General features: G+C 30.9%; 2 protein-coding genes across 9 annotated transcripts in view; one reads left to right on the plus strand and one right to left on the minus strand.

Moving 5' to 3' along the window:
- The window catches only part of Pfk (ATP-dependent 6-phosphofructokinase), a 314,693-nt gene that overhangs the window by 150,280 nt on the left and 149,986 nt on the right, over nucleotides 1-14,427 (plus strand). For 4 of the 8 annotated variants that reach the window (XM_072543581.1, XM_072543583.1, XM_072543585.1 and 1 more), the window contains exons 11-12: nucleotides 33-53; nucleotides 12,278-12,298. The exons of 3 other annotated variants lie outside the window; for them this stretch is intronic. In XM_072543581.1, the coding sequence (XP_072399682.1) occupies nucleotides 33-53; nucleotides 12,278-12,298 (42 nt within the window). The remainder of the gene's footprint in view (nucleotides 1-32; nucleotides 54-12,277; nucleotides 12,299-14,427) is intronic. One more of the 8 variants, XM_072543586.1, reaches the window with a different exon arrangement.
- LOC140450146 (uncharacterized) lies at nucleotides 4,206-6,506 on the minus strand. Its single transcript, XM_072543592.1, has 5 exons — nucleotides 6,379-6,506; nucleotides 6,139-6,322; nucleotides 6,020-6,082; nucleotides 5,743-5,881; nucleotides 4,206-4,877 (listed from the first exon to the last, which is right to left on the minus strand). Exons 1-5 carry the CDS (start codon nucleotides 6,441-6,443, stop codon nucleotides 4,576-4,578), a joined length of 753 nt encoding a protein of 250 aa, XP_072399693.1. The 5' UTR covers nucleotides 6,444-6,506; the 3' UTR covers nucleotides 4,206-4,575.

Consider the following 14,427-nt stretch of genomic DNA (forward strand, 5'->3'; position numbering starts at 1 on the left):
CTAATCGAGAACCTGTTGATTTTTGCCATCAGACGATCAACAGACTTCACAAGGTACATAGATTTTGATGATTTTGACATTTACAACATATTTATCTGTAGAAATTAATAATGATGTGTTCTGTTACTGCTGTTAATACCCGAAAGTAAACAGTCATTATTTCCAGGAAAGATAAAGTTAAAAATGTCCTTATATGAAGTATATAGATAATCGACTGACCTTTTCCCTCGGTTATCAGACGAATCTCACTAACGCTCTCGCCTCTTGTAATATAAATAATCTAGTTGGTGCTGACCTTTCTCTCTTTGATATAGTTATGAAATTATTGTCTTGTAACATTTCTGTATTATTTACTATGTTTAATGGGAATTAACCACAATGTTACCCGCGAAAACGATTTCCAAGGTGGAAATCGAAATGTCAAATATACATATTTTAATGTTACTATACTTTGTTTCAAGTTAAGAAAATAACATTGAGCTTATGGAGATCAGTGTTGCCAAAACTCTCAGGCAAGTGTTGTTATTAGATTGTCGATATACAGATTGAACCAATTTAAAACGGAACATACAATTTAATATATGTCTGTTTGAACTGCATTTGAAATATTGGACCAATATAAAACTTGGATAAAAATAAATCCATACCCGATGATAGACATTGTATAAAATATCGTTCAACTATCTGTCCCCTTTAAAGGAAAGAGGAGCTTGCCTAATAGTCGGAGAGATAGAGCCGAAATTTTGAACTGATCAGTAATATGACATTTCTCTATTGGAATATATTCATTGTAACTGGGTTAAGACTTTGCCTTACAGGCGGACGCCCCTCGTGGTACAGGGGGTGGCTATACAGGGATGAAGTTGTAATTTTTTTCAGAAAAATTAACGATCGATAATATGGCTGAACATTTGCCCAGAGTAAGATCTTGGTATAACTAGACGAAATCCCAAAGGGCGGACGCGAGAGTGGATACATAAGGGGTGGCGGACAGCGGTGAGGTTGCAATTTTTTGGGGAAAAATTAACGATAAGTAATATGTCCGCCATTTTCATGGCTCATTATTTAGCCCCTAAAAACTCTAAATATAAAAGGGCGGACAGCTGGGTTGGTACAGAGAGCCATAAAACGGGGTCAAATGTACCACTTGCCTGCGCATTTTAGGTCTCGGTAACAATTTTCAAACTGATTTTATTATGATATTTTTATACCGATTGATTTGAAAATTTGTATGCTCACTTCTGTTACTATTCTGAAAAGCGTCAAGTAGAGTTTTCCTCAAAATTTTCCAAAAAAATTTCCGTAAATGAAAATTTTCGTAATTTTTTGAGGTAAAATCTAATTTGTAGAATCCTTTCGATTTTCTGTCAGTTATACCATGATTATTTTCCAAAAATTTTCAAACGATTTTTCCGATAAGAAAAAAAAATTTAGAAAAACTTTAAAAATTTCGTCATTTTTCTCACTCTCATTGATGTCATCACATTCATCATCTTCGTCACTTTCACTTTCAATAATATCACATTCATTATCTGCTTCATTTTCAATCACCACTTCTCGAACTGATTCTGGCATCTGAGGTCCACTAAATCATTTGAATTTATATGTTTCATCTTCAAACTCCCAACCATGTTCTTCAACAATCAATTCTGTTGGTACTTTTTTATGAGCATTTGTCCAAATATTTGGAATATAATGAGCTCGCAGTAGATGTTGGTGTAATTCATCTTGACATGGTGGTAAGCTTGAAGCATCGAAATTTTTTAGTTTTTTTTTAAGGCTCGTTCACATCATGCAACTTATACTGCCGGTTAAAAAGTGAAACTCTGACATCGTTTACTTTTCTTTTTGGAATCGTTCTCGTCTGTCCTGTTCCATATAAGTGACATATGAAAGTTTCTAAGGTTTCAAAAACTTCATTACAATCGAAGTCAGTTTCACCAAGTTGAATAAAAGCATCTTGATACTTATTACATTTAGCGCATGCGTCTAGAATTACTGATCTAAATGAACGCGCATCATTATTATTTTAATATTTTAAAATAATAATGATGCAAAATTAATGTCCAAACAGAATTTGTAAAATTATAATTAACTAATGAAAAAAAATTCAATCAATTTGAAAGTTGATAATTCCACTATTAAATTGATTTTTATTAATAAATATTTGTAAAATGTTAAAGGAATTATACAAATTGAATTTTACCTATTGATAAATAGAAATAATATATTTAACTGATTATTAATGTAATAATAAATCAAATTTTTCTTATATCTGAACAATCATTATTTATGCAATATAAATTTAAAAACCTTTTTATTGTAATAAAAAATAAGTAAAATTACTATTTGTTATACCAAAAATATTTAATAGTTAACATTATAAAATTACTTTAATTTAATAAAATATCAAATATCAAACATTTACGGCCGGTTTCCGAAAGGATGATCATCTCAAAAATTATGTAATCGATGGTTAATCGTTGATTAAACACATTTTGAGTTTCAGAAACGTCAATCAAACTACATTCAACAACGGTCGATCACCTGATTTAACATGCGATTAATCGTTAGTTAACAGTCGATTATAAGTGTTTTGAGTTTCTGAAACGCCGATTAACTAGTTTCGCATGTCAAACGGCGATCAAAAACGACTGTCATCTAATTTGAGGTTATTGGGTGATTAAAGGGCTGTTAATATTTATAAAGAGTTGTTTTTAATTATTAAATAGAGTTTTTCGTTATTAAATAGAGTTTTTTAGTTATTATATAGGTTAAATAGTTATTAAATAAAGAGTTTTTTAGTTTTTAATTATAATTATTAGTTATTTAATTATAATTTAGATTTTTAAAATTAAATATAGTGTAATTAATAAATACCCAAAACAAATTGTTACAAAATAAATCTGTAAATAAGGTAAGTCATATTATTCAATAAAAATAAGGCTCTTTTGTAAAAAAAATATTTATTTTAACTTGTAGATTATGGACACTTCTGACATTTCTGATTTTTCATTGTCGAGCGAGGAGGAGAATGCCGTCCCTATAGTTAATCGCAGAACCAGGATGAATCCTATGACACACTACAATGATACTGAATTTAAAAAACGATACAGACTGTCTAAAGGAGTTGTGACAGAATTAGTAGGACTAATAGATAATATAGAACCAACAACCAAACGCAACAAATCTATTAGTGCCATTGAGCAGATATTGTTGACAATCAGCTTTTATGCAACTGGAGGGTTTCAACTGACTGTAGCTGATAATAAAGAGTGCACAAATCAACAGCATGTCGCATCATCAAGAGAATATCTCTTGCTATAGCTAGATTAAGACCAGTTTTTATAAAGATGCCTGCAACAGCAGAGGAGCGCATAAGTGTTAAATCTGGTTTTTATGCATTGGCTAATTTTCCAAATGTAATTGGTGCTGTTGATTGTACACACATAAAAATTCAGTCAATTGGAGGCCCAACAGCAGAACTGTTCAGAAATAGAAAAGGTTACTTTTCTTTAAACACACAAGCAATATGTGATGCACAGCTGAGAATTCAAGATATCATTTGTAGATGGCCTGGTTCTGTACATGATACAACTATATTTAATGATAGCCATGTACGTGCAGATTTTGAAAGTGGTGTGTATGGGAATGACTTTCTCTTAGGAGATAGTGGATACCCTTGCCGAAGTTACCTGTTGACCCCATTTTTGCAGCCCAGAACAAATGGCGAGGAAGCTTACAATAGAGCACAAGTGGCCACAAGAAATCCTATAGAAAGATGTTTTGGGGTACTAAAAAGGCGTTTTCCTTGCCTGTCTATGGGGCTACGGGTAAAATTAGATACAGCCATGAACATTGTTGTGGCTTGTGCTGTATTGCATAATATATCTCTCAGTCACAATGACAACATTGATGATATAATAGATGTTGAAGCTTCTATTCCTGAGGAGATGTGTGAGATTGCTGGAAGAAATGAGAATACAATTATGCGTTCATCTCTAGTAACAACTCATTTCAATAGGTGGGTACATAAACTTTGAAAACACAATTTGATTTATTACTTATATTACTTTATTCACATAATAAATATTATTGGGAATTTTATTGGGAAATAAGCTACAATTCTACTTTAAAACAAGTTTATTTAAATATTAAATATAATTATTAATAAGTCTATAACATATAGAGGGTACATCATTTCAGTTTTTAAATAAGATACATATGAAGTTATTTTTAAATAACTATTTTTGAATAAAGTTGTCCCAGGAACACAACTCAAAAATATTGACAATATCATTTTAAAGTCATCTACTTTAAAATGTATAATATATGTCTGAATTGTCTACATGAATAAGTTATATAAAATTAAATTTTTATAAGAATTGTTCAGCAAGTAACAAAAAACATAATTTGTTTAGTTTATTAATGTTTTGTATTTTGTGAACGCTTTCTGAAGTAGAAATCGAAATGTCAAAACAACTTGTTTTAAAGTAGAATTGTGGCTTATTTCCCAATAAAAATAGTAAATTGAATTACAAAGCTACAAGACAAAATTTTTAATGTTTTAAATTTTCATATTGTAAAGTTTTTATTTTTAGTTCTAAATCTAGGATATTTTTTTTTCAACTCATTACTATGATTAATTAATTTTGTCCGTTTTTCTATAACTGCACCTTCCAATTTTTTTTTATAAAACATTCTTTTTAAAGATTCACTTCCTAATTTTTTTTTTTTTTTAGATAGCCTCTTCTTATTGGTTGTATTTGGCAGCACAGCAGATGTGGATGGTGCTGCAGAGGAGCACTGACTGCCAGACAAATCCCTGTTTTCTATTTCTTGAAAGTTGTTAACCTCTACTTCAACATCTTGTGTAACTATAAAAATAAAAAAAAATATAAATAGTTTTAAATTGAATTACTTAACCCATTAACAGCTAAAGGTGCGTCTATGCACCCTGAACTGACATATTTTATCAATATCTGCATATTATTGTGCTATCATACTTTGCCACAATGTAACATGTATTTGTCACAAGATAAAAACAAGGGATTTAAGGGAAATCAGTCTAGAAATAAATTTCGATCAATCAAACAAAATATTCATTTGTGTGATAATACTCAATTATACCAAGATAATAATTTTGTCAAACTTACTCCTATCTTTGACATGACGAATAGAAAATTTTTACAATTTGGTATATTCGAACACAACCTTTCAACACACCAGAAAATGGTACTATATTTTGGATGTCACCTATGCAAGAGTTCATTCGGGGAAGGCCTGTAAATGACTGGAAGATTTACAATATAGCAAATGATATAAAATGTCACAATTATAATTTTGATCACTTGCATTATCTTATGAAATTTAAACGTTATTATGGAACTGTGAACTCCGAACTGGCTTCTCACTCATGTTATGGACATCTATCCAAAGATAGTTTGCCTGATGATGTAAGATTTGACAACACTGGTCATTTGATTAGAAGGAATGATACAAGTACACAAAAGAAATGTAGGTTATGCAAAAGTCATACTATATATTTATCTATATTCATACAAAAAATATTGTTATTGTTAATTGTCAGTTAAAAAATTATAAACCTGTCTTAGTTAGATATTTTTAAGAAGTTTCAATAAAAAATTTGAAAAAATTAATGTTTTTCATTGGTTGGTCATTAATGGGTTAATTTAGATTTAGTTGCTTTTATTTAAATAATTGAATCAAATAAGAACTTACCACATGTAAAGTAAGCAGATGCACTGTCACAACTATTGGTTAAAGGTTGGATTTGGTTTCCAATTAATCCCAACATTTGTGCACCTACCTCTGTTAAACGTGGCTTAAATGTGCCACCACCTGTTGCATGTATTTCTTTCTGAAAACAATTCACTACTGATTAAGAAACACTACTATTTAGTTAACACTAGGTGGGCTACATGAAATTTTTATAAAGACATCCCACTCAGAACTAGTGTAATACTATTTATATGATGTTAAAAAGATTTACACCTACTTTGTCTGCAATCTCATCCTTCCTTAATTGGTCCAAAATCTTCTGGTCAGTATATTTTTTAATCTAAAATGTAATCAATTCATTTAGCTGTACATAAATGGAAAGATTTTTACACTTACGTTTTCTTGTGCTATATTTTGGCGAGTGGCCCTCTTCAAATTTAAATAGGCAGTGTTTAACTGCTTTGCAGTTCTTGGAGATTCAGCGCTGGCGTTGAATTCCAACATTACTTTTTCCCAGGCTGCATTTTTTTCGCTTGTCGACAAAGCATTAGTACACTTGTTCTCTATTAGATTCTTGTATCTAAAAAAAAATATAATTAAAAATTTTTTCTGTAACTACTATAATTTTATACTTACTTTTCAATTATACTTAAGAGCAAACATTTCTCTCTCTCGGTATAATTTTTTCTAGGACTGCTCATTATTATTATTATTTACTACAATACTATTTAATTTATTATTTAACTACAATGTGTCTATATTCTTTGATACAAGTTAATATATTATTTATTATTTTAGATAAGTTTGGTTAGAATAATTGAAATATTGAAGGATGACAGCCGATTGTGACAATATCGATACCAAATCGTATGTCAGATAATCGATTTCTACGATCATGTAATTTTAAGATAATTAACGTTTCAGAAACTGGTCGCTGGTTAACAGTTGATCAAATCTGACAGCTCGGTTAGATGATCAGAGATTTGAATAACGTTTCGGAAACCGGCCGTTATTCAATTAAAAATTAATTCGTAAAATATTTATATTTAAGAAAAAAATGTGATTTGTAAAGTAAATATGACTTTAGTTTGAAAAAAAAACATTATCATAATATCATTTTAAAACTACAAAATATTCTATAAAAGATTCAGACGATGACGTAGAGTTTTATCAAATGTTTTAGAAAAGTTTTTCTAAATTTTTTTTTTCTTATCGGAAAAATCGTTTGAATATTTTTGGAAAACAAATCATGGTATAACTTACAGAAAATCGAAAAGATTCTACAAATTAGATTTTACCTCAAAAAATTACGAAAATTTTCATTTACGGAAATTTTTTTGGAAAATTTTGAGGAAAACTCTACTTGACGCTTCTCAGAATAGTAACAGAAGTGAGCATACAAATTTTCAAATCAATCTGTATAAAAATATCATAATAAAATCAGTTTGAAAATTGTTACCGAGACCTAAAATGCGCAGGCAAATGGTACATTTGACCCCGTTTTGTGGCTCTCTGTACCAACCCAGTTATCCGCCCTTTTGGATTTAAAGTTTTTAGGGGCTAAATAATGAGCCATGAAAATGGCGGACATATTACTTATCGTTAATTTTTCCCCAAAAAATTTCAATTTTACCCCTGTCCGCCACACCTTATGTATCCACTCTCGCGTCCGCCCTTTGGGATTTCGTCTAGTTATACCAAGATCTTACTCTGGGCAAATTTTCAGCCATATTATTGATCGTTAATTTTTCCGAAAAAAATGACAACTTCATCCCTGTATAGCCACCCCCTGTACCACTAGGGGCGTCCGCCTGTAAGGCAAAGTCTTAACCCAGTTACAATGAATATATTCCAATAGAGAAATGTCATATTACTGATCAGTTCAAAATTTCGGCTCTATCTCTTGGACTATAAGGAAGCGATAAGTGTTTTGACAGCATAATAACTGCTTGTTTAGTCTAGTTTTTTCAGTGATTCTAGGCAACCTATTTGGGTGGAGCTTTGACTTGTTCTTGAATGAGTTCCGAATCCAGCAGCCCGCTGAAGTATTGGATTTTTATAATATAATTATTTGACAACCTTTTGTTGGCCAACCACCTAGAGCGGAGTTGAGCCGAAATACATTGATTTCGTATGTTCCGTTTTAAATTCGTTCAATCTGTATGATTCATTCTAATCAGAGCCGTATTCAGCACTGTGTAGTTGTAGTTAATTAATTTCACTAATAAAAGGATATGTATAGTTGAATACAAAATAATGCATTATAAATACGTGTTTCTTTAATTGACAGATATAGGTATGTAATTATAGGATAATAAAAATAGTTAAATTTTATTATTGTTTAACATTACATATTTATAAACGCTTTAGATAAGTAACTATGTAACTAAAAAAAAACAAGTGCAGCTTTAAAAGTTATATTTTATCTTCTTATTCTTCTTCCTCTTTATAAGCAATCATGCTTGTTCATTGGCGGATTGATATCTCTATGGAAGGCTATCTTTTTGCGCTGTCGGCCGATACTTCTTCTACCGATTAATGATTTATCTCTTGCTATTTTGACCACACGTTTCTCTCACATTCTGCTTATGTGGTTATTTCATTTTTTTTTTTATTTAGTGTCTACTACAAATTGGTCGCATTGCTCCTGTAGTGATCCTTTTCCAAGTTAATATGCTTCTTTTCTAACTTGGCTGCACCGTACTGAAGACGACCAATAGTCAGAAATACATATATACATATATATTTCATCTTATACACATATTTTATTATATTTTTATTTATTGCGAGCTATGCTGATATCTTTTACCTTTATTTTATATATATATATATATATATATATATATATATATATATATATATATATATATATCACTATTACCTAATTTTCACTTTTGCCTTTTGCCGGACTATTATTTACAGACTTTTCGGATTTGGCACTTTGTGTCCGTCGATTTGCAGACTATCACATAATTTACTCACTGCATATTAACATCTTCCTTATCTTCTCTATCATCGCTATCACTTTCATTACTGTCCCTGTCATCCGTCACATTTATTACCACAGGATCAATATCGTCCATCAACCCGTCAATAACACAAAATTTTTGCTCTTCCTTAATAGAAAGTTTACAATAATTTTTCCAGTTTTCCACTGTTACTATACCAAATGCATTTCTTATTAATCTTTCCATAGCGGCGGTCTTAACCTCTGTGTTATGTGAGGCAACATGTCTTTTTATGTATTTTTCTTTGTATGTGTTTACAACTTCAATGAGCTCTGATTTTAAATAATCTTCTTCAAAAAACACATCGTTCTCTAGCAACCGTGTCGTAATTTGATCTTTATTGAAGGCTTGTGTCGGAATCACTTCTTCTCTCCTCGAATGGTACGAAGCGTTGTCCATCACCACAATAGTTTTCTCTGGAAGATTAGGAAGCAGCTTTTCCTTAAACCATTGTTCAAATATAGGACCATCCATCTCATCATGATAGTCAGATGAGTTTTTTTAGCTAAAAACCAAAAAGTAGCACCTTCTACAAAGCCCAATTCGCTACCCACATGCACTATAACAAATCGGGGGCCTCGTTGTGTCGGCTGCTTTAGGCTTGTTGACGATCCCTTAACAAACGCATCCCTGGTTGAAGTCACTGAGAGGTCCTTCCATTCTTTAGAAACAATATGTCCAACATTCACTCAAGTTTCGTCCAAATAAACGACGGTGTATCCTTGAGATCAAAATTTTTTTATCTCACGGAAATACTGATGCCTCCATCTTAGAATATCGGGCCGTTCAATCATGCTTGACTTTACTCCTCGTGTGAAAAAAACAAAGTTCATTTCATGTAGTATTTTCCACATTGTTGTCCGTGACATGTTTGCTAAATCTTATGTCTTTTTTAAACAGTGCAAAAACTTTGTTTAATCTCGGCGGTAATTTTTTAAAGAAAAAACTATGCACGATGGCACGTAGCTGCGTACGAACTACTGCATCGTAAGTGAATTTCTGCTGTTCACTATACTTTTGGTACGTTTTCTATGGGCCTTAGTCCTCCTTCCGCAGCTTCTTTGCGTATTTTAGAAATAGTACTAAAACTTACTCCCGTCATAGCACTTACTTTATCGGTTAAACTTCTAACACTTTCACCACTTCTTAAATTTAGATAATAATTAAATACATTTAAAACAAATTGTTTTGCACGGATGTCAAGATATTCCCTTGGCTTAATTTTTGAATTTCCAATTTCAATTAACATTCAACTGTAAAGTCAGAATAACTACTAAAGAATCTCAAAGCCTTATTATCATTATGTAGTCAGAGAACGACATAAAATCGCTAACATACGCACACCGTATTTTATTTTATTTCGAATCTGATTTTTATGTAACAGAACACATCATATACTCGTATATGCATGTAACTTGTTAGATTCTACTAATGTAAAGCATGGCTTAGAATTCAATAAACGAATTATACTGACGAGGCTTGTACTGTACGATTTTAGTAAGAACACACACATATATATATATATATATATATATATATATATATATATATATATATATATATATATATATATATATATATATATTTGCTTTTGGTTTAATCTTTGACACTTCGTATAGCCCAGAGGATAGAAAACGATATTAAATCGTTTTCGTTCATGGTCACCAAAGCAGGTGGCATCTCTCTACTCTAACATTTGGGAGACATTCGTTGGACTTTTCGAGTTTGAATTTGTATCAGCCGGAGTCCCTGATGAAGCATGGATCCTGAAATAAGTCATTACACTCTATTAATACCGATTCGATCATGAGAAGTTTAACGTATTTGTCCTCTTAACTTATATATATATATATATATATATATATATATATATATATATATATATATATATATATATATATATATATATTGTGTTTATTGATATTGGGTTACTGGTTATTTCCTGACCGTAAATTTGTAATGGAAACTTTTTTAATTCCTGGGTTTGTCCTGTTTAACATTTTGGCTATTTGCCATTTTTAATAAGCACCTTAATTATTTAACATTACATGATATTTTATATCTACACTATTTGGTGGTTTTACGTAGAATATAAAAATGGTTTCCTACAATAGATATGGCAGGTACTTCAAATTACGAGTGGTTCAGGGTCGTATCTTAAATATCTGCCAATGATGCATTTAAAAAACAACTTAATTTTTTAAATTATGATACATATTGGAAAGATCTTTTATATCGGTCTTATTATTGATAGATTTTGATCTTTTTTATGTGAATCATCTCCAGTATGCATCTTTTGTGGTAGTATTTTTTTCTTTCCAAAATGTGTCCATTTTCAAAAATAAAAGAATTGTTTTTTTCTAGAGAATCCTCGGCTAAGGCTGTAGTGTTTGATTTGTTGGTTTGTACACTATGGTTGTGTGCCACAACCCTCCTATGTAAATATTGGTGTGTTTGCCCAATATATGTTAAATTGTAGTCTTTACAATTTATTTTATAAATAACATCCGACTGATGATTTTTATTATTTTTTATTTATAAATATTGGACAAATTCGAATGTAATTATAAGTTCGAATTGTTTCTAAATTCCCTTTGTACGATTCTTCTTGATCGACGATGATAAAATAAAATGTTAAAGTCGTAGAGTAAAATATAGTTTTATTGACAGTTACTGAATGATTACACTCTAGTTGTTGTTGCGGTAAAAATTTATAATAGACTGCGTCTCAAACTAGTCCCGAAGCTATATTTATCATGTTACTAAAATGCTACGATTCATCAATTAAGTGTATTGCCCTCTGTATAGAACAAAAGCCTTTGACTTGAAAGCTAGCAAATATAATTTGAACCGAGGAAATTATTACAGGCATTTCCTTAATATTAGGCAATAGTTTGCAGGAAGTTAAACAAACTGTAATTAAGCTACTAATCGATATGTTTTACAATTATACACTATACAAATATTTGTATAAAATATTTGTATTTGTATAAAAGTATAAAATATGTAATATAATTTGTATAAAACTATACAAATTCAGGAAATTAAGATTAATGCGACATGTAAAATCAATGGACTAATTTGTGATTGAACAAATACCTTGAATAACTCGTATTTTGAGGTACCTGTCATATATATTTTTGGGTCAGATACCATTTTTGCTTTCCATGTAAAACCATCAAATAGTGTAGACAAAATAATTGTGTATTATGTAATTGTACTTATTGACAATGCAAATAGCCGAAACGTTTAAGATATAATTAAGTGTGTTTTACCGACACACCTAGAAATTAAAAAAGTTCCCATCAGATATATTACCATTCGTGTATATAACACTATTGGATTTGCGTTTGAATTAATTGGTTTTTGTAATAATAATAATTATCCATAGTAAAAAAATTGTACAAAAGTTAATAAATATATCATTTGGAGAATTTTTTTAGTACTTCATTAAGTTTTGCTTTGGGTAATTACAATTTGGATGTTTTGTTTATTTTTAAAACACTAACAACATTTTTTGTTAATAGCAAGATACACTATGGGGATCGGTGAGTAGAAAAATTTCAAAAAACATGTTTGTTTTAGTCTTTCTAATGTTTTCTTCTATTATTTGCTTTCAAGCTTTTTGTTTATTGATGCTTTTTCAGCACATTTTTTCAATAATTTAGTTATTTTTTAAAATTGTGATCTTAATTGACAAATTCAAAAAGTTGAAGTTCATGTTAATACAATATTCGAGTGACAATTTGTCAGTTATAGAAATAATGATTTCTAATAGTACCTAAGTATAGCATTTAAGATAAAAATCTCATTGTAGTAAGATTTTTATCCCACATCTTATGAGCCAAAGTCTTTTTAACAATCCTCCATTCGCCCTTGACCCTGGCTTCTGTTCTCCATGTTGTAAGGAACTTGTTATACGAGCGCTAATGTCGTTACATTTTCAGCGCTGCGTTAGCGTCGGCCCAACCGGACAATGGCGCTACCATGGAGTAAATTATACGAACGATATTGCCGTCGGCGTGTCCGCGTTATCCGACGGCAAGCGTTGCTGGCGCTGCCGGTTGCGTTAGTAGCGCGCATCAAGTTCTACGTAGCGCGGACAACGCGGACAAAGTGATCTCAACGTGAGGCAACTACAGTCACGTACAATTTGAAAATTATGACGGTATTATAACAGCTCCCCAACGTCAATAGATTTTACACAATCCCCTAGGCTGTCTTGATACCTAAGTCTCGGTCTTCTTCTCGTTGTTTGAGAAGTACTATAATTAAAATAATATAAAATAAAATTATCTCTAATTAAAATAATTTTCCCTAGTTTTCATCTGTTTTTTTCGAATGGGCATTTTTGGTCAATTACGTTATAAAACATTAATTTTAATTCATGTCTGTGGAAACGAAAATACAAATTTAATAATACAACCCTGAATCGTGCATGTGTTCGTCTTGGCATCGCTGCGCTTCTATCGTCCATAAGAAATACATGGTCCTATATCCGCAATGTTATTTTCTTAACGTGGAACGCTCTATAGAAGATTTAATCTTTTACATATATATATATATATATATATATATATATATATATATATATATATATATATATATATATATATATATATATATATATATATATATATATATATATATATATATATACCTTTAACTTTTTTGAGATTTGCGGAATGATATTATGGGCTAGGTAATTCAATTGCTCTGCCAGTAAGACTGGATATAACACTTCCTTTATGAATTACAGATGCGTTGGTATTAAAATTTATATATCTTCCAGACCAAACATCTTTTGTAAACCAGTTAGTTATTATCAGTCAGTCATTGTTGTTATTTGCATTTTCTTACCTTTTATTTAACTCTTTATTTATTTAATTACTTTAATTAATTATCTAAGTGTCGCAAATCATATAAAAAAAAAAACAATCTCAGGGTGACATTTTGTTATTGGTGCTGAAATAGGTGAATCCATGGCCGCCGCAGAAATCTGAGGATAGTATTCATTTTCATGTTGGCAAAAAATTGAGCTGAGGCACAATTTTACACCTACTAGGAATTCTTTAAGTGAAAGAGAAGTATTTGTTTGGATGTTACTCCTTCTGATTTTGACACACATTAAAGTTATTTCAATTGAAATGTTAGTGTATAATGATTTTTCGCCGAAAGATATGTTTGTGATTAATTATTGGTACAGACTGTTTTGAAATAGCAATACTTGGACGAGGTTAGAATTACGAGGTTACCCTGGCCAGCTAGGTCTACGGACCTGAATCCCATCAAACATCTCTGGGATGATTTGCAAAAACGTATTTAAACCCATACACCTCCTCCTAACAACGCACAGGTGCTTAAGGATCTGTTAGTGAGAGAGTGGAATAACATACCACAACATGTAATCGGGAGAAGAGAATATGCCCCGTCGTCTGCAAGAGGTTATTAGAGTAAGGGGAGGCAATACACGATGTTAGTCATTGAAAGTCCACTGATGGAATTTACCAAGTTCTGTATTTTTCATTTTTTCTTTCGTATGTCTGTTTCTACAATTTGGTTGGTTTTCTGCTTTTTCAATAAAAACAATAAAAAAACCGTTTTTTGTTCTTTCAAAACGAACATTGATGACAAATAAAAAATATATTAGCTTAAAACAAGGTTATTACTGCACCAG

This window comes from Diabrotica undecimpunctata, chromosome 9 (assembly GCF_040954645.1).
Source record: "Diabrotica undecimpunctata isolate CICGRU chromosome 9, icDiaUnde3, whole genome shotgun sequence".
In the NCBI taxonomy this organism is placed as follows: Eukaryota; Metazoa; Arthropoda; class Insecta; order Coleoptera; family Chrysomelidae; genus Diabrotica; species Diabrotica undecimpunctata.